Source organism: Phaenicophaeus curvirostris, chromosome 13 (genome assembly GCF_032191515.1).
Source record: "Phaenicophaeus curvirostris isolate KB17595 chromosome 13, BPBGC_Pcur_1.0, whole genome shotgun sequence".
Classification (NCBI taxonomy): domain Eukaryota; kingdom Metazoa; phylum Chordata; class Aves; order Cuculiformes; family Cuculidae; genus Phaenicophaeus; species Phaenicophaeus curvirostris.
The window spans coordinates 21519789-21539397 of record NC_091404.1 but is presented as its reverse complement, the minus strand read 5'-3'; the positions used below and the strand labels follow the sequence as shown (position 1 = coordinate 21539397).

Sequence of the window (19609 nt, the reverse complement as noted above, 5' to 3'; positions counted from 1 at the left end):
TTTATAATATTTTCCTGTTGCAGACAACTTGTTGTCTGCTTGAAATTTTTTTGTATAGGGACCTTCTGCTGTTCTTGGCAAAGAACTTGCTGTGCATTTCTTTCCCTGAGACATCAAAGTGGGTGAATGGACACAAGCCGTTGTTTTCCTTCCTGCCCCTGCTCCGACTGCCCGTGCGCAGGCTGCCTTCCAGCATTCTGAGGCTTAGACCCACCTGTAGGCTCACGTTGCTGGCCCAATCAATCTTAGTTGGAAGGTTTCCTCATTAAGTTAGCAAGTCCATGATGAAAGAAACTCTTCCCTCCACTTCAGATGGGCCTTATTCCTGCTCAGCAGTTCTTTCCCTGGAAAACCACTTACTCCGGGGCTGCCTCTGCAGCCAGGCAGGCGCTTGCTGAGTCTTCCTCTGTAGCCCATACAAGTTTAAAGGTGTTGGACACACTACAGTTTGACTTCATTAATATTAAAGCATTCAAACTTTATTTTGATGTCTTTGCTAATGAGCAGGCCAGCCTAATAGCAGCGTGATCTGCTTTTGCTTCTTCAGGGAGCATTTGGTAATAGAATAGAGGCCATAGAAAAGGAAAGATCTGGAAGGTGTAATGTCAAAGCACTGAGAAGGAAGAATTATAAGAGTGGTGGTGGTGATTTTCTAGGACTGGTGAAGATGATGGGAGAATTCCTGTGGCCTTTTATTACTTGATTTCAAAGCCTACGGAAACAAATTTCAATGACCTCTGCTCAGGGCCTTAAAAATCCTTACAAAACTTTCCCTGGGGCTATAGGATAAGGGGAGAGGATTCATCTTCCCCCAAGTGGCAGCAGGCCTTTTGGCCAAGGCATGCTGGAGTGATTCCCTTCGTTAGGATCCTTTGGGCCCTTTTCAGGAGAGGTGCTGCAGCAGTGTCTCACCATCACGAAAGGTTTATAGATGGAATCCTTTCTCAGGGTGGAACATAAGCCAAGCATAGAAGTCTCTCATCAAGGTATTTTACTGATTTGCCAGTCATTAAATTCTAATATGAAGTTAGGAGTTTGAGGCAACAATAAGCCACGCTGGGAGCAGTGTTGTCCTTGGGGTCCTCAAGCTTCTGAGCAAATGGGAAAGTCTATAGGATCAGCCCTGACTGCGACTCTGTTAATGCCTGTCTCCTCAAATGACCATTCTGCAAACAAGCCTTGGTACAGGAAAGCGTCTTGGAGTAGAATGGGTTTCAGAAGTTTGGTGAGACTCCTGGGAAGGCAGAAAAAGGGGATTCTGGAAAGACAGATTTCACCTGGGAGAGTTAAAAGTTTAAAATACCATTCCAAATAAACATATGCTCTAGCCTGTCTGAGCTAAGCCAATGTGAGGGTGGCATGAAGCCTGCAAGGAATAAATAGAAATGATGCTGTGAGCACGCAATCAGCTACAAGCCATCAGCATTCTTCTGCTACTGCATCATAACCGGAGCAGAGCATCTGGGCAGCGTCGCTCTTGAAAGGGCCCAGCATCTGTTAGACCAGACAAAATCCAAATCAAATTGCTTCATGAGCCCTTTCAAACCAGGGGCGAATCCCTCCCTGTACTCGGAATCAAATATGAAGCAACATCATTCTCTAGTTCCATGGTGTCAGATTGTGGCTCCTCCTCTTGAAAATGTGCATGTATGTGTACATAAATATACAAGCAATCCTTTTCATGGATACTGAATGTGAAGGGCAGAACTCTTCTGTCTTTCCAGAAACTAAAGGAATTGGACCACAAATAAGTTTGGCCTGAGATCCTAGGAGATTGGATCACCTCTTGGCAGTGGTTGCAGTCACCACCCTTCCATGATGCCTTGCGAGTTAGGATAAATATTCTGTGAACTGATACTTCTGGGACTTTTTCTCTGCTCAGTCCTACCCAGCAGCTCCTCACTTCTATCCGTAAGTTTACTTTAGGGATAATGACAGATTCTCTCAGTTTCTGGAAACTGAGGTATGAAACCCAAGACACATGCAAGGAACAAGTGTCCCCAAGTGACAGGGGACAGGACAAGAGGGAATGGCCTCAAGCTCCACCAGGGGAGGTTCAGGCTTGACATCAGGAAAAAAACTTTTACGGAAAGGGTCATTGGGCACTGGAACAAGCTGCCCAGGGAGGTGGTCGAGTCACGTTCCCTGGAGGCATTTAAAGGACAGGTGGATGAGGTGCTGAGAGACATGGTTTAGTGATTGATGGGAATGGTTGGACTCAATGATCCTGTGGGTCTTCTCCAACCTAGTGATTATGTGAACCTATTTCTCAGCAGCTGCATCTACTGTCATGATCTGTCGAACTGATATTCCTCCTCAGTAAATTGCAGCTTGAGGATAACAAGAGGTTCAAACTCATGGCCAAATTGAGAAGCTCATTTGAGTAGTGGAGGAGTTAAATACTGGTGAGACAGGCACAGGCAGTGGCAATAAGCGTGGTTTGTCTAATATAGAGATGGTGTGGCAACTGGTAAAGTGCTGTCAATGAGGCAACCAGAGCCCACACTTACCTGGGCTCTGAATGGCTCCTGCTTTAGTGCAGGATATTTCCCACACCTTCTTCCCCAGGCCCGGCAAACCTTTCAAAACAGGCATAGGTTTAATTATTTTCTAATATTTAGGTCTGGAAGCCTTGCAAGCAACTTCCTATCCCTCCCATCACCTGAGGTGACAAGCTGAGACACAGGTCTGGTGGCCCCAAATCTTTTCTGTTTCCTTCTCCCTCTTTCTTCTTTTCTCTTCTCTTGATGCTGGAAAAGCCATCCCAGGAATAAAGCTGTCAGGGGGAGGAAAGTACAGTGTTCCTTTGCAGTGATTAATGGGCAGCGTACTTGGAGCTCATAAATGAGATGAGTCTTTAAAATAACATTCATCAAAGGGAAGAGCTTGTTGGTTGCTAATTTATGAGGGAGAGTCACCACTCTCCCGCTGCGGGCTGATAATCTGGAACTGACTCACTGACTAAAATTGTTTAAACCATCATATTCCTGAAGTATTACATTTCGGATCAAGGCTTAAAGGGGCAGGAGTGTAACTGGCTGACACCCTCGTGCATGTGTACCCCTCTGTCTTGAGGGAACACTGCAGCAGCAGGAACAGCCTCCAAAACCTCTAGCCAGTGAGGGTGCCTCTCCAGTTGCTCCTCTACAGCACCAGCAGAATGAGAAGAAAAGCCTTTTTTTCTTCAAATCTTACTCAGTTTTCTGCAAATTGCTCAACAAAAATTTAAAGCACTTGAAAATGACCTCCAGTCTACCATGAATTATGTGTTTGGATTTCTTGATAGCCTGGGAATGGAAGCCTGCTGCAACCTAGTTCTGCCATTATTAATGTTGTCTTAAATTTCACCTCTTCATGTGGAAAATGCATTTCATGTCTGAAGTACTTCCCCTTGCCCTGGTTGTGGCCCTAGACATGCAGAAGTCCTGTGCAGGGGAGAAGTCTCATTAATTGTGCTCAGCCATCACCGATCAATTAACAAACATGATTTTTATGGTAGAGGATTCTTTTGGTTGTGAAGTCACACCTTGGGCTTTGAGAGAACTCATTTAATGGATGCGTTTCTTGGAAAACTAAAGACATACCCAAAAGATCTGGGTGAATGAAGTAGAGAAATAAAATCCCCTCCAAGGTGAGAGAGAAGTAGAATAGGAAAATTGTATCTTGATTGTACAGTGAGATAATTTCCCTGTCTCTCAAGTCTGAACAAATACCTGAGGCATCAGGAATGGGAAAGCGTCCCCTAAAATGCTGTGCATACTCTGCTGTGTGTTTTGCCTGTATCTGAGGAGCGCAGCACCCTCTGGGTGTGCAACAAAATCCATCTCCTGCACAAAGTGGTTTTTATAGCAATTGCAGTGCGCTGACTCTTTTCCTTGTCCAGCACTTCAAAAATATCTTCCCTGACACTTGCTCAAGCTGTGATGCAGGTTTTGGCAATCCAGGCTCTGCCAGCCAAGATAAGAGTTTCCAGTACATGTAGCATAAAAAAGGATGCCCAGTGACTGCTGAGGAGAGCAGAGCACTGATCTTGTTCCAGTGTCAAGTACTGGCTGTGGCACGGCCCTGTGATAGCTGGGAACCAGCTCATGGTTCCAGGTGTCATATTGACTACTCGGCAAACATACAGACAGCTGAGAAAGCACTGCCTTCTGGGAAAGTGGAGATAGTGTCTGTGTGTGTCAGAGCCCTGATGTGTCAGGGAGTGATGCTATCACTTCACCTTGGCGCGATGCGTGGTGTTCACACTGGCTGCTCCCATGGACATGGCCAACCCTTGCAAAGGCCGAGCTGCGTGATGCCCGTGGTGCAGGCAGTGCCCGAGCAGCGCGGTGCTGCCGCAGCCCCAGCCGGTCCCACCACATGCACCAGTGGCTGGGCAACAGACAGAGCATGCGCTTGCTGCAAAGGGCCGTGAAGGAAAGGGGCACTGGCTGTAGAAACTTTGAAGGTGAGTTGCTGCCAGTCTGCTGGAAAGAAGAGGAAGGGAAAGCAGACTTCTCTTGTTGTTCTAATGCCTGGGCAACGGTGGTGTTTGTTAAAAAGGTGGTGTGGAAAAAAACAGAAGAGGAGATGTCAGTGAAGTGTGTTGTAGGACTCTGGCTACCCAAAAAAGGATGCCTGGCACTTGGAGGATGCTGGGGAGAGGGACAGTTGGGAGACAGGATCAGTGAGGTCTTACTCACATGTTGGTACTGCTTTTGCCACTTTGCCCTCAGCAAATCACTTAATTTCTCTCCTTTCTCCTTTCCATAAAATGAGGTTAATGATAGCAATTTCTCTGCTTCACAGGAGGGCTGGCTATGAATTAGCATTTGCCAAATAATATGAGACATAAAAGACATGATATTAATGTGGAATAAAAATTGCTGCAGAGGACATGCATTTTTAAAATTGTTGGGGTCCCAAGAGTGAAACAGCTAGGCATGATGGATCTAGAGTGAGGAATATGACCTAATAGCAAAAAGGTTGGGAATTCATGCGATCTGAACTGGAATGACTATGGCTGATGCAGCCTGGAGGGTTTAAGGAGCAGGGCACTGTTTTTCTGCAAAGTGCAGGAAACTGCTAATCGTGTCTCTGGAAATGGAAAAGAAACCCCAAGGTAGTAGTAGCAAGGATCCTACTGATGGGGTTTTTGTCTTCCTTTTTGCATTGGCATGTTAACATTAAACATCAGGATTTTGAGATAAACATTCATAGCAGCAGATGAAAGTGATCTCCCTCACTTTCTGCCCTAGTCCAACATTTATCCCCATACCAGCACAGTGGTGAGGAAGATAAATGAGGAATTCATATTTTTGGACTAGATTCTGTGTTGGTCAATAATTCCGAGGTAGTTCCTGATTTAGTCTGTTACTAATAATCTATTTTCACCATAAATGGAAGGACAAGAAGTTCTGACAGGCAGTACATGAGACATAGATGAGAAAATAATTAAAACAGAGCTGAAAATATCGTCATACTACAGTCATGAGTCAGATCTTGACCTTTCAAATAAGCATCACAGAGCCTGAGCTCATGTGGATGGGATCCCAGTGATCCAGGTGAGAGTTAGCAGGACAGCACACTGAGGCTGGCTTTTTAATAGATGGGGGGAACTGGGAATGTCCTGGAGGGGCTTCTTAAGGGCATGAGGAGCTGTTGTGTCTTGTACCCAGGGCCCGGAGCTGGGAACCCTGCGGAGCTTTGTCCATCTGTCACCTTGCCTTCCTGCTTCTCAGGGAGCTGGGAGAGAGCCTCCTGGGCTGTGCACGCGATGCCAGCACAGCCATGCAGATGCCTGCCAGCAGGAAAGAAACACTTGTCTGCATTCGTTCTCTGTTAATGAAAAAGTCTTTTTTAAGGTCACGGGTAGAGGAGTTGTCATGTCACATCCTGCTCTCTGTGCCTCCACAGCAACTCAGCTTTCCAAACATGCAGAGCAGCAACGATCTCTGCAATAAATTAACTCCATCCCGGCTTTGCAAGGGAAGCCCCCATCAGGCTCCCGGCCAGGGACGAGGGCGTTCGGAGCAGCAGCACGTAACATAAGGACATGGTGGTATCTGGACGATCCTCCATGCTTTGCCCACCCCCCTGCTGAGATGCTGCGTGTGCACCTCAGCAGAGCCTGCAGGGTGTAGTTAAAATCCAGTAGATGGAAAGAATGATTAGAAATTTAGCTCCCAAGTCCTGAGTCATTTGCCTTCCCTTGGTTCTGGAGGTGTTTGACCATGGATGACCATGGGCAAAACTTTCTCCCTCGCAAGAACAAATTACTCAGCCAGACAAAACAAGCACAAGATATTGGTTGTGCTGATTCATAAGGAAGCAATTTCCCTTCTATTTTAGCACCAGACCAACAGGAAACTGCAGGATGACTTGCCAGAGGGGTACAGAAAATAAGAGTAGATCCTAATTATCCAGCATTTCCTGGGTGCCTGTTTATTCCTTCACAGTCTTATAACATGAGTAGGTTTATGCTACAAAATATGATGTGAAATATAGAGCTTTATTCTCATGTTTAGTAAGCTTCAGTACCAGGAAGAACTTAAATAAAACAACATGGAGCTCAATGGATTCTAATTTACATCACTGGAAAATGGTACCTGCAGAGAAGCAAATCCCTGTGTCGCTCCCTGGAGTGTCGACTATGCTGCAGTTTGTGCAGGAGCTGCTAGGTATTTAATAAACCTTCCCTGCAGGCAGGATTCCTGCCCCTGGCTCCTATGGCTGTGGGCAAATGGGGCAGCTCTCCCAGGGCATCGTACTGCTGAGTGACTATCCTGGCACCCGAGCCCTGGAGGTGCGGAACAGCCAGGGCTGCATCTGGGCTCTGTGGAGGAAGCCCTCGTGGCTGCAGGGAGCTGGGGCTGCAGGAGGCAGAATGAGGGTGGACGCATGTTTCTGAGTCCGTCTGGTTCAGCATCTGCACCTTGTGAGTGGCTCTGGTCTTCACAGAGTTGCAGCCAGAGTCTCAGTTCTCGCATCTTGCAGCACTGAAGAATTTCAGTAGGATTTGAGACTTCACTTTGCAGCTAAAAGCCTTATTTGCTGCCCAGAGAAGTATAACTGACTATTCTTGTCTGCTTTCCATAATCGTGAAGTGGTTTTTCTCTGTGTGAATCTTTCCATAACACCTCTCCTCTATTGGTGGTGAGGCACAACCCCACTTCTCCAAGCACAGCTGCAGTATGGTGGAAGTTCAATGACATTAGACTATTGTGCAGCAGATGACACTGCCTTTTTTGCCTCTGCTAGCCTCCCTCATTGTCCTGGTAAATGATCTGCAATACCCAGGGAGATACTGGTTTGTAATACCTGGAAATACTGATTTGGAACTCATGACAATTCTATCCTTCATGTGTTCCCCCAGCTGCCAATGGTGGGGAGGAGGCACCCTGGGATCTGGGACCACCTCTCTAGGCCTGAGCCTCTGCCCTAGGCCTTAGACTGCAGCTGCTTCAATAAGTCTGCTTGGTTCAGGAGAAGGCAACAGAAGATTCTCTAAAACAGACTGAGCAGTTTTGCTTTCTCTAAGAATTGGGTAAACTGATTCTCCACTTAACAGCTCCAAAATATGTTCTTCCCCTTTCCCTGCACTCCTTATTCTCTGTCTGGGTGCTGTGTGGCCAGGAGTGTGGCAATGTGCTTAGATTATCTGTGTCCTGATCTCTCCCGTGTCAGGACCATGCTATTTTGAGCTGGGAACAGGAGAATGTCATGGCTTGGTCAGATGATGGGAGGTAACATGGGGCAGGGCAGCAGAGAACAATGGGAAGGGAGAGGAATTATGTAGCTATTACTATTGCTTACAGCCCTAAAGGACAACTACATTCTCAGAAAATATCCTGCTTTATAGTGCCCTTCAAAGGGAATGATATACGGTCTGCCATCCCGAAAGGCGTCTTGATGAATACATAGATTGGCTTATCTGCAGATACCTTTACTTTTGACTACTGAGGTCATGGTCACCAATGTCTGTGTGCAATTTTTAATGCTAAGAGAGCTTGAAAAGCAGTGCATGTGCTCAGATAGGGAAAATAAAACCAAGGGACTACTGGGTTATGTTAAAGGGCATAAAGCAAAGTAGGCTGAATTTGAAGGAAAGGACAAGAGGAGCAGCACAGCCTGTCACCAGTGAGGTCTCCTCGCTCCCTGTGTCCCAGCCGCCCAGGAGCACAGCGTCACCAGCTGTGCCCCTCAGTCATCCTTGCCAACTTCTCACATGTTTATATAAATTTTTAAAGAAAGCTTGTTTCTGTCTGTCTTGGTTTGGGAAGAAACGGACAATCCTTCTACACAGCTTGAGGCAGAAGAGAAACCACCATGAAGGTGGTGGTTCTCTGGCATTGAAACAAAACAAGTCCTCAGGCTGCCTGCAGGCATTCCCAGCTCACCACAACTGACTGTTTTCACCACAGAAGGGATTTGGGGTTCAGGTCCCCGTGTCAGGTTAGGCTGGTCTGTGTCAGCCCTCCCTCCACCTCTGCAAGGCACAGCAGTGACTGGCATCAGTGACCTGTGCGCTCTCTTTTTGCTTAGATTATACCCTGTTGATTAGCACAGATAAACTGAATAGAAAGAGGGAAATTGCTCCCCAGGCTCAGCACTTGGCAATAATTTTTCTATACGAAAAGGAAATGCCTGTCTCTTCAGTTTTAAGTGTTCACGTTCTTAAGCTAACAAAGAGGTTCCCGGTATTCCTCCTCTGCAGCCGCTCGTTTGCCTCTCGGAAAGGCTTGGCTTCTGCACTTGCCAAGCTCATCAGTGGAACAGAAAACGCAGAACATTAATGTGCATTTAAACCCCAGGCACAGTAGAGGCACACAAAAAAGAAACCATGTTTGAAAGATACATCCACCTGATCCCCAGGGCCACTTGAGTGCGAGTGCCTTGGCCTAGGGATGGAGAACGGTGGGGCTGTCTCAGTTGGAAGTTTTATGACTGGGGGATTACACCAGCTAGGACAGGAAAAAATCTGGAAGAGAAAAGGGTAGAACCTGAGTTCCAGCTTGAATAAGCCCCAAATGCACAAATTAATCCATTACCCACTATAATTAAGCATTGCTGACATGAGCAGCGGGTTGCTAGGGCAGCTAATGAACAAACAATTCAGGCAGCCTTTCCAGAGGTGCTGCCAAAGGCCTCAGCACTGAGGAGGATGGCATTAAGTCAACCAAAGGCTTTGGAATCCTGCTCAGCATTTCCTCCTGGGAAAATCCCTCAGCAGCGTTGTTTGGCTCTGTGTCTGTATCTTTGCCCACGGGGAGGCTCTGACAGTGTGCAGGTGTCGTCTCTCCTGGCATTGGAGGCTTTGCAGCCTCCTGCCACTTGTCAGGGGTGCGGGAATGTGCAGCGCGGGGTGTGTAGGGGAGCACGGGCAGGGAGCTAGTGTGTCCCTGCAGCCTTCTCTCCTCAGACTTCGCTCCTCTCACTCCTGTCCCTTGGAGAAGCCGTGCTGTAGGCAGCAGCAGAGGCGTTGGAGGTTGGTGCTGCCTCTTGTTAGCGAAATGTTACAAAAGCAAGAAGGGGTTTCATAATTTTTCACTCTTGCATCTGGAAAGGGAGGAACCCCACAGGACTGTGATTCAGATCAGTCCCGTGAGCAAGAAAGTTGAACAGAAGCAGGAAATCAACATTCCTGAAACCTCAACTTGTTCCAGAGGTACCTGTGCTTCAGAGAGGGCAAACTGCCTTGCGTTCGTCCCGACATGTTCAGAAATGCTTAGCAGAGTGCCCCTAAATCAGAAGGGGACCAGGGAATTTTACAAATATTTTGAAGTTTCAGGCCAGGAGAACTTTCTCCACCTTGGCTGGGGAGAGGGCCCAGCTCCTGCAGAAATCTCACACTGGAAGGATAATAGCCCGGAGCATGCACAGCCACAGGTTAGGGTACCCACACTGTTAGGGTACAACCTGGGGAGCTTTACCCACTGTCCTTGATAATAACAGGTATTCTGTCTCTCTTCTGTGAGAACCTAATCACCTGGTGTAATAAAGGTGTATGGCTTTCTCTTAAGTGGGGTTAAGCAGGGATTTAGGAGAAGCTGGCAAATACTTGCTATTTCTCTGCAGGTAACAAATGCAAAGAGAGTGTACGTGGGTAAATGTCTAGGGTGTCTGGCTGGGTGGCAGCACCCAGAGCTGGCTTTGCTCCCCTCAGATGCGCACCCATCGCAGCATGCCCAGTTCTCCCTGCAGGAGGAGGAGGTTCCAGTGGCCCTGGGTGGGTGGGGCTGGTGGCTGGGGACCAGAGAGCCATGACTTGGTGGGAGGTGGACCACCTTCTTGTACTTCCTTTCTGGTTTTGCCTGAGCTTGTTCCCCAGTTCCAGGAGATTTATGTTTAAAATCCAGAGCAGCAAGGGTGCAAAATCTGCCTATGGCTGCTCCTGGCCTTTTGTCTGCCCTGCTCTGAGCACAGAGTTCTGGCTGCTACTTGGGGAGGAGAAGAGGAAGGGACTGGCCAGCACCTGACTCCATGTCTGGTTTAAGCTCTGTTGTTTCTTTTGGATACCTGATCTTTTAAGAAACAACCTACAACAGGAAAAACTGCCTTGCAATGAAATGGATATTGATGGGTCTTAAATTTGCCCTGAGTGACTCTTTCTGTTTGAGCTGTACCAAACAGTGCAGGTAAAAGAGCCAAGGCTTGCACATGTGATGTATTTTGCCCAGTAATTGATGCTGTGAGCAGCCTGCCCAGAGGATGCTGGCTGGCTGTGCTGGGTGGTTTGTGTGTTTATTTCTTGTCTGGATTGCTTAGGACTCTGTACCAGTAAGGAAAGAAATGGAAAATTACTACCTTGTTCACAACTGTTACAGAAATCTAAGTCTCCAAGCAGGTCTGGAAATCTTTCTGTATTTTTTGATGCTAGGTCTGGACCAGAGGTCACTTCCCACTGCTCTCCTTTAGTTCCTTAGAGCTGAGGTTTTGTGGCTCTGATTTTCTCAAGCACTGCATTTTGATAAGACTTTGTAGCCCCTGAACTGTTTGCTTAAAGGCTTCGAGGTGCGAACATGGTGCTGCATAACCATTCGCCTGGAGCTGTGGTACTTTTCCAGTCCAGGAAGAGCAGCCCTTCAGGAAAGTCCCAGCCCTGCTTGGCAAACCCAAGCCTGCTCACCACACCTGAAATCCATCCCCAGTGATTTCACATCAGTGAAGTCATCCCTGTCTTGCTGCAGCATTTCCCCTGAAGTCTTTCTCTGAGCCCACAAGGTGGTGTCCATGTGTCCTGCGCGGCTGATGGACCCTGTCCTGGGATGGGAGAGCAGGTGGCCAGTCTGTCCCTGCTCTCTTTGTCTATGACCATGGTCCCATAGTAGCTCTGTATCCTCAAAAGCCTTTGAGGAGAAACCCATCTGAAATCTTCCTGGGGTCCCAGACTGGCTGTACAGAAGGGTTGTCCTCACCTGCACTGTCTCCTTCAAGCAAGGAGATATTTTCTCTAAAACTAAGTTCCTCCAGTCAATCACATTTCGTTGTGAGTGTCCCGATTCTGTTTTTGAGGCTGCTTTGAAGGGAGGTTGGAGGTACAATAACCAGGATTGCTCCTGGAGCCCATTTTAGAACAGATGCCACATTGCCATTTTCCATTCCCTTGGTGCAAAGGCAGGTTTCACTCAGAAATTGAAAAGGATGATAATTGGTAATTTTGTATTTGAGCTCTTCAGACCTCCTGGGGAAGTGCCACTTAAAGTATGCGCTTTCAATTTCATTGTTATAATTTCAAAGCCTCTTTTGACTGAATTAGCTGAAAACTAAATACGAAATGTTCAGAGGTAGTGACTGTCAACCCCTTCCTGATTGTTTTTGCTCCTACTACTACTTGTGGTTGGTTGGTTTTGCTGTCCCGCACTCCTGCACAGAGAGTGAAAAGGAACAGCAGAGACTAAGTAAACCTGTACGAAGACTAGTTAAAGGTTTCTGGAGCCAAGTCTGCCACAGCAAAGGAGAGCACGAGAGGGGCTGCTCTTCCCACACGTATGGGCAGTTCTGGTCTGAAGGACTGAAGATTCCAACCTGTGCCAGGAGCTGGGCTGGAGCACTCGGAGACACAGGAAGGAACAAGCTCTCTGCCAGCTTTATCTGCTGGGTTTTATACCACAATGGCAATCGTGTGGCCAGGTGCCAGGCAGGAGCTGAGCATGCTGGCAGTGGCACTCTGCATCATTTCCAGGAGAAAGAAAGGAAAAAAAGAAAACTAAAAATCAAGGCTGAAGACCCAGACCTGGGAGGATTTGGCAGCCCATTCCCACCAGTGCAAGGGGAGGGCAGATTAACAGTGTCATATTGTTTTTCTTTGTTCTGTTACCCAAGCCTTTCAGCTGAAAATTCAAGGACTATCAAACCCGTTTTCAAGCCTTTCTTTTCCAACTGCTCTGAAGTTCCATTATTAGTAGCTATTACACACTTGCCATTTGTATTTTGAATAATAAAATCTAAATTGTTACTGTCCACGGAAAATTGGATGCAATTGCTATTGCATTGTTGCTCTTCTCTTATTTCTGTTATTGAAGCCCATTTTGTAAAACTTACTCCTCCATGCACTCGCTCGTGATGAATATAAGTGCTATTTAAAATATATGCTAATGGCAGACTTTAATGTGAAATAATGTGTTTGAAAGCTCTGTTCCCATTTCTAACGCTAGATCGTACTCTGACCTGGGGAGATTGTCCCTGAATACCACTGGGAGAGTTCCTGCCAGTTCCTGCCACCTGAATTTTAATTTTAAGACAGCAGATGCATTTAAAATCTGGATGAAGTTTCTGTTATAAACTTGAAACATCAGTTGTTCAGAACTCTGGCCTGTTTATCGCAGAGCAGGATAGATTCCATACTGTGGCTGCAGCCTGGCACCATTGGGAGAGAGGCTCCCGATCCAGGCTGGCTGAGCCGAGATCAGGTCAGACAGAAATAGGATGGGAAGCAGCCTGGTGCAGAGATCCTGCCCTGCAGTGTGGGAGTCATTGATCCAACCCCTGTCTGTGTCGCTGCCACTGGAAGAAAACCTGAGCTGGGTTTTTAAATGTGTGTCTCAGGGTGAGAAGGGCGAGTGAGTTACACGGGCCCTTCTGTGCACATTGAACAGCGCATGCAGGCATAAGATTCGGTAATGAATATTTCAGGGTCTCAGCTTGACATTTTGTGCCTTAAAATCTCATGATGACAACAGAGTGAACACTGATATCTGAGAGCAAACGGAGGAGTTCTTGTAACTCATAAGTCATGATACCTCTGGCACCTCTGTATCTGCTGTATTATTAATCCTTCTGTCTAGAGGGCATTCAGCCCTCCAGGAAACAAAAAGACCTTCTGACATTTAAAAATGAGGCACAAGAAGGAAAGATGCTGAATGTCTTTAATATCTCCGTGCTGCAAAACCTCTGCAGAGACCAGCGGGTAGCTTGAATTTCGCTGAAGAAAAACAGGCAAAAAGCTCTAGGCCATTTTATTCTACATCACAGCCATTTCTGCTCCTAAAATGTTTTCTGACCGGTAAAAGCAGGAAAGCATCAATTGTACACTTGTCTAATGACATGGAAAACAAAGGACTGGCAAGTCCACTGAGCATCCATGGGACAGGAGGTGGCTGACATGGAGCGAAGGCCGAGAGCACACAATGTCAACGTTGGAGCATTAACACTACGGGAACCTCAAAGCAAAGAAAGGTCCGTGTCATAGCTATGAATTCTTTTTAAACAGCTTGATTTCAATCCAATGCTTTGAATTGTGATGCTGGGAACACGGCTGACAATGAGTAGGCAAGTGGTAAGGTGTGAATGGGTGGTTATGGGGCCTGCTGCAAAGGGAAGAGTCTCTGTTCCCAGTCGGGAGGGTTGGTGAGGATCGTGGCTGCACCAAGTCAGGCTACATACAGTAACCGTAATGCATCAAGTTTTAATTCTTCAGCCGGTGAGAGCCAGAGTGTTTCAAGAGGTTCTAGCTCATACCTGTAATTAAGTAATTTGCATCTGGACAAAGATAACATCCCTGGGATTTTGCTGGAAATTAGATTAGACTAAACTCATACCTTTCCTCTTCAAACACTGGCAGTTAAAAAGCTGGCGATAATATGTGCCAGGCAAGAAAATAGGAGAGGATAATGAAATGACTCTTGAGATGCATAGGAGTCTCACAGTCATGATGAATGACTTAAGGGGGGAAAAAAACCAGAGACATCCTATTGTAATGGTAATAAATGTACAGCATGTCCTTTCTACAGCCCTCAGGCAAGAATATTGTATGGAAAATGCAAGACTTCATTCTGCTTCTGTTGAAAGTAACTGGAGTTGCACCACAGCCTTGAACTGGAGCAGCTTTGATACCCTGGAAAGAAACAAATGCAAAATTTTGAGCAAAGAACTGGTTCTCTGGCAATACATACATCAAAGGTACATATCTCTGCCCTCAGAAGGAATTCCTATCTCTGCCGTGGCTCTCTTTTCCACCTGTTTACTAGGAAGATCTTACTGGATTCTCAAAAAGCCTCTGGTGGATGTGGTGCAAGCTGGGATGCTCAATTGGCTTCATAGCAAACAGGCACCCACACTGGAAAGAAATAAACATTTGCATTCCCATCACTGCTTACCTGCCTTGACAGAGGCTGCAAATGTGGCTGGAGAGCAGAGTGCCCGAACCAGGGGTCCTTGTGCTCCCGAAGGCTTCATGAGTCTTGCCAGGATCCCGCTTCAGCCCTGGACATGGCTCCAGCAACTCCAGCCGTGGGCAGCACTGGAGAGAGGGCACAAGCTGAGTCACCTCTTCCCTGCACCACCTGAGTGTCTCAGGATTGGGAAACTGAGCCTGAGGATCCCTGTAGATTATTGGGGTTTTTTATTCTTCGTAGTAGCAGCTACTGGAAATGGGCCTATCTTCCCAGAGAAGAGCTGGAGACACCAACCACTCGCTCTACTGGCACACAGAAAGGGTAGACATAGCGACAGAAAACAGGACAGATATTAGGAAGATGTCGTATAGCCATTTTAAATGCATTATTAATTGGAATTGGCAATAATTATCTCATTTGGAAAATACAAATCTTATTGTCATTATAACAAACAGGATACCGACAGCTCCTTGTTAAATTGGGCTGGATTGTTACTGCCTTAGACTTACAATGAATTTGAATTATTGGCTCTGCACATCAGCTTGTGACCTTTTTACACATTCACAAAACTCTGACTCTAGCAGGAGGCACGCTCCCTGTGTCCCAGATCCCTCTGTGTGCTCCCATCCCGCAGCTGCTCCCCTGCCAATGGCACATGGCCCACAGCCGCCAGGCATCACCTTCACGGCGCGGCCGGGCAAGGAATAGGCAGCAGGAACAGAGCCACAAGCAGGACCAGGGGAGCGACGAGGAGGCGGGCAGAAAGCAAAACTTACTATTAATTTCAAAACAAGGTGCGAGTGGCACACACTGCATGCAAAATGAGTAAGATGATGATCTCCAGTTTAAAAATGTGTCTTTTAAAGTCTTTGTCTGAAACCTACACTGTCTTCTCTTCTCACGTTTCTCTCAGCATCTGTCAAGAGGCATTAAGATGTGGGAAAAACACTTATCTAAGAACAGACTGTCAATGCTGTCACTCAGATCCTTGTTTCAGCAATTTGGGCTTGGGGAGTTTTATGAGTTTTATGTGCCAGTGTCTCTGCACGCATGGATGCTCCACACCGGAGAAGGCGGTAGAGGAGCAGTGTTCCCTGCTCAGACTTGTGGTGTGGCACTGCGGCCACAGGCACTGCAGCTCTGCCCATCCCTGCCCAAGGCCTCCACCCGGAGCCCAGAGAAGCCATCACAAAGCTCTCCATTGTGCACACTGGGCTCTTCAGATCAGGCTTTTCAATGGTGCCCTTCCAGAAAGGGGGCGCAGACACTGACTGTCCATCCCGGCCGCTCTGGGAATTTGTGTGGGTAAGAGATCAGACTTTCATCCTAGTCATCAGCAGGATGCCCATGGAGCTGTGTGGGGCTGTGCTGTCCCGATCAGAACCTGTGCTTTGAGGCACAGGCGAGCCGTGCTGCACAGTGGATTCGGCACCAAAGTGGCTTGGGGCATTTGGCTTCGCAAAGTCACAGTGGGTCAGGCTGAGAGCCGAACCTGCTGGCTGTGAGGGACTGCGGCTGCCCAGGGGAACCTGGTTCTAAATACTCCCTTCCTCAGGGAGACAGCAGGGTCCTCTCTGCAGCCAGTGCTGAGTGCTTCAGCACCTGCAGAAAATTGTGTTTTACCAGGTATGGGAATAGGTGAGATGTTCTCTGTTAGAAAATCTGGTTGCAGCTCCATCGCCTTAAGCTCTTCCATTTTTCTTGGGCTCCCTGGTGAGGTGGTCACAGCACTGAGCCTGTCAAGTTTAAGGAGCGCCTGTGCGATACTCTTAGTCCTACGGTTCAGTGTTGGGTAGTGCTGCGAGGAGCAGAGAGCTGGACTCGGTGGTTCTCATGGCCACCTCCTGACTTGGGATATTCCATGATTTATTCCTAGAGCCTTCCCCGAAAAGAGCAAGGCTCAGTTGCACCGTGGGTTGGGTCAGGAAACTGATACAGCTGCAAACACTGTTTATTTACTTTGCAGAGCAGCTTTTTAACTAGATTGTCCAGGGTCCTGGACAGAGGAACCAGAGAAAACTCTGTATGTAGTAAGGAAGGAGAGACGTCCCCATGCATCATCCACCTTTAAGGCCATGGTTCTCCAATCGCTGTGAGTTACTTGATAGTGTGGGTCCTACAGACAGTCCTTAAGAAATAGGCTCCCAAACACATGGGTGCTTAAGAAAACCTGTTTGGCTTTTTTTAAATGCAATAATCTGACTGAGGTTTCCTCTTGGGTTCCACCAGTCTGAAGCACATGGACTGCAAGTCTGGTATGGCCCGTGCATTGTAGCAGTTTCTTGAAACTTGGCCTTGTGTCCTGGCAGCAAAGACAAGTTTCCACATGAGAGCCCAGTGTAAGTTGATGTAGGGGATGCAGCGGTAGGTGGTTTGTATCTGTTGTATCACAACATCCTCTCTCCAGCTCAGTGATGGCATTTCAGTGTAGCATGAATATCCCAGCTGTGCTCATTCAAAGATTAAAGTGGCCCAGCTGGAGCTGATTAAAATCACATTTCTTGGTTAGGCAGGTGCTGTGTTACCCTTGCAGCTGAGAGCAGCTCCCTTGCACTGCCCTGCACCGTGACAGTGGCACCCTCAGTGAGCACCGCAGCGGGCAGCAGAGAGGAGCGGAGTCCTCTGGGCCCTGCCCAGGTCAGGGATAGACCTCGCAGGGCTCTTCAGGCCCTCAGTGCCTGTCTGCTCTCACGCCCTAGAAGCCCAGATGCAGTTCTGGATTCTCTTGTACCTATGTGAGTATTAAGTTCTTTCTGACTTATGCTAAGTTCCTGGTCTCAGGGATGTTTTGCTGCAGTGAGTCCTGTGTGCCAACCATCTCTTTCAAACAAGGTGAATGATCCCTTTCTGTGGTTTCTGCTTTGCTGCTAGTTTCATGGCAGCTCCCCAGGTTCGTGTCTTGTGAGTCAGACTGAGATCTGGTCTAGGGCTGGTCCTCATGCTCCCAGTACCTTCAGAATTTGGAGAACAACAAGGAGCTGAATTGCCCGCTGTGTTACAGCTGCTTCGCTCCAGCAGAATTCATGGGCATTTGTCATTCTCCCTGTCCTAGCCAGGCTTCTCTCACTCAGAAATCTGCCTGGGAAGCAGCTGTAGCCTCTTTTCTACACTGTTTTTTTCTCTCCATCTTCTGGAGGATTCCTCTCTTCTTTCACCCCTCCAAGCTACTTTAATGACCATGTGCTCTCGTTAGTCCTCCAGAACTCCCAATGCTCCCCAGAGTAAGCAGACAAGCCAAGGTGGATTGTATTAAGGGAACGCATGGGTGCAAACACCCTTGGTTCTCTGCACCTTAATTCCATCATAAAACAGCCTGTCTCTGCCTCCTGCCTGATGTCTGCCTCCTGCCATCACCTGCCGTGCCGCGGGCTGGCTGCCCCGGGTAGCCCACACTCCACGCTGCGGGACAGTGTTGTGGAACCTTTTAGTGCTCGGAAAGCTCTGCTTGTTAATCCCTTGCACTGTGTGAGATCCATTGATTTGTGTGCACAGCCACGGGGCTTTATGGGAATGGCACGTACCAACCGAACCAGATGCTCTCCTGGAGAACCCAGCATAGCTTCTAAACAACTTTCTCCTCCCTCACATAGTATATCTGTAAATACCAGAGTCCTTGGTTAACAGGTTCTGCCTAACATCAACAGATCAATGCAACTTAAAAAACCTACTTAGAAATATCTGAAAATAGGGATCGGTAAAGGTAAGGTAAGGAAGCAGAGCTTTGTCCGCAGGGAGTGGTACTTGTGTGACTACTGCTGTGTGTCTGTTTGTTTTCATACGATGTAAGTGGCTCCTCTGTGAGTTGTATACCTCTACTGCCACGTGTCCCTTTTTGCAGGAGAGGCCCTTGTCTTGCTGACACTGAGACACTGGAAGCAAGGCTTCGGTTGTTGTTTGGAGGAGAAAATATGAGATAAACCAAAGTCAGCTTATGATGTCATTTCTGGGTTCTGAATCACTTTAGGATAATTGCTGGGGTTTGATGCAGACAAAAGCTGCCTGTACTCTTAAAATCGATCCCCTTAATGGCTTTACTTTTCCATTTCAACAGAAAAGAACTGGGCATTTTGAAGTGGAAGATGAAAGCACCAACAGTGTGGCCTTCTAAGACTTGGAGGAAAAATGGGCTCAGGTGAGAACAAAGAAGAAAAAGCCGATGTGGGAGTAAACCAACTTCAAACTCCACATGAGGGTTTCCTGCTTTTGCTACATGTAACAACTACCTCTTCTTTCCAGCCTGCCTGCAGAGCTATTGCTGTTCTTGATGTATGAGGGGTTGAGAGCATGTGTTCCCAAACCAGCTCCTTTCCAACTTGCTAGCTGGAATTGCTCCCCAGTGCCGCCTCTGCCGCTGGGGAACCCATTGCACCTTAGAGGCTCCCTCTAGCTTTGCCTTTTAAGTTGTTTGCAATGGCAACTGCATCTTTACCAGCTTCATAGAGCTGAGTAGCTGAAGCTGATGGATCACTTGCTATGCCAGCTGAAGCTGTGATCCCAGCAGCCTCGAACCGAGTGAAGACTCGGGTTAACCCACCATGCCCCGCATGCTGCTTCAGTCATATAGGTCACTGATGGTGAGGTTTCTTGAGGAGTCCGACCATTACTCTTCCTTGACCAAACTCATGTCAATCTACCAAGTAACCAACAGGACCATCTTCAACTGGACAGACAGCCGCATTGTTGAGTGGGAGAAATTTGCTGAGCTGGCTAAGTATGAGCCAGAATCCCAGAAACCAACCGTGAAAGCTCTCCTAATCGTGGCGTACTCAGTGATTATCATCATGTCCCTCTTTGGGAATATGCTAGTGTGCCATGTGGTGCTGAAGAACAAGAGGATGCACTCAGCCACTAGCCTTTTCATCGTCAACCTGGCAGTGTCTGACATTATGATCACGCTGCTCAACACACCTTTTACCCTGGTAAGTGGCCTGCTGTGCTGTTTTTTTCACTGGGAGGGGAGTCTCACAAGAATGCTTTGCCTGATGGTTGTGCTCTCTCTATGCGTGCCCTTC

General features: G+C 47.5%; 1 protein-coding gene across 1 annotated transcript in view; it reads left to right on the top strand.

Moving 5' to 3' along the window:
- LOC138726066 (G-protein coupled receptor 83-like) overlaps positions 1–19609 on the top strand; it is a 30389-nt gene that overhangs the window by 2142 nt on the left and 8638 nt on the right. Inside the window, exon 2 of the mRNA XM_069867479.1 lies at positions 18649–19516. Coding sequence (XP_069723580.1) covers positions 19133–19516 — 384 coding nt within the window. The 5' untranslated portion in view covers positions 18649–19132. The remainder of the gene's footprint in view (positions 1–18648; positions 19517–19609) is intronic.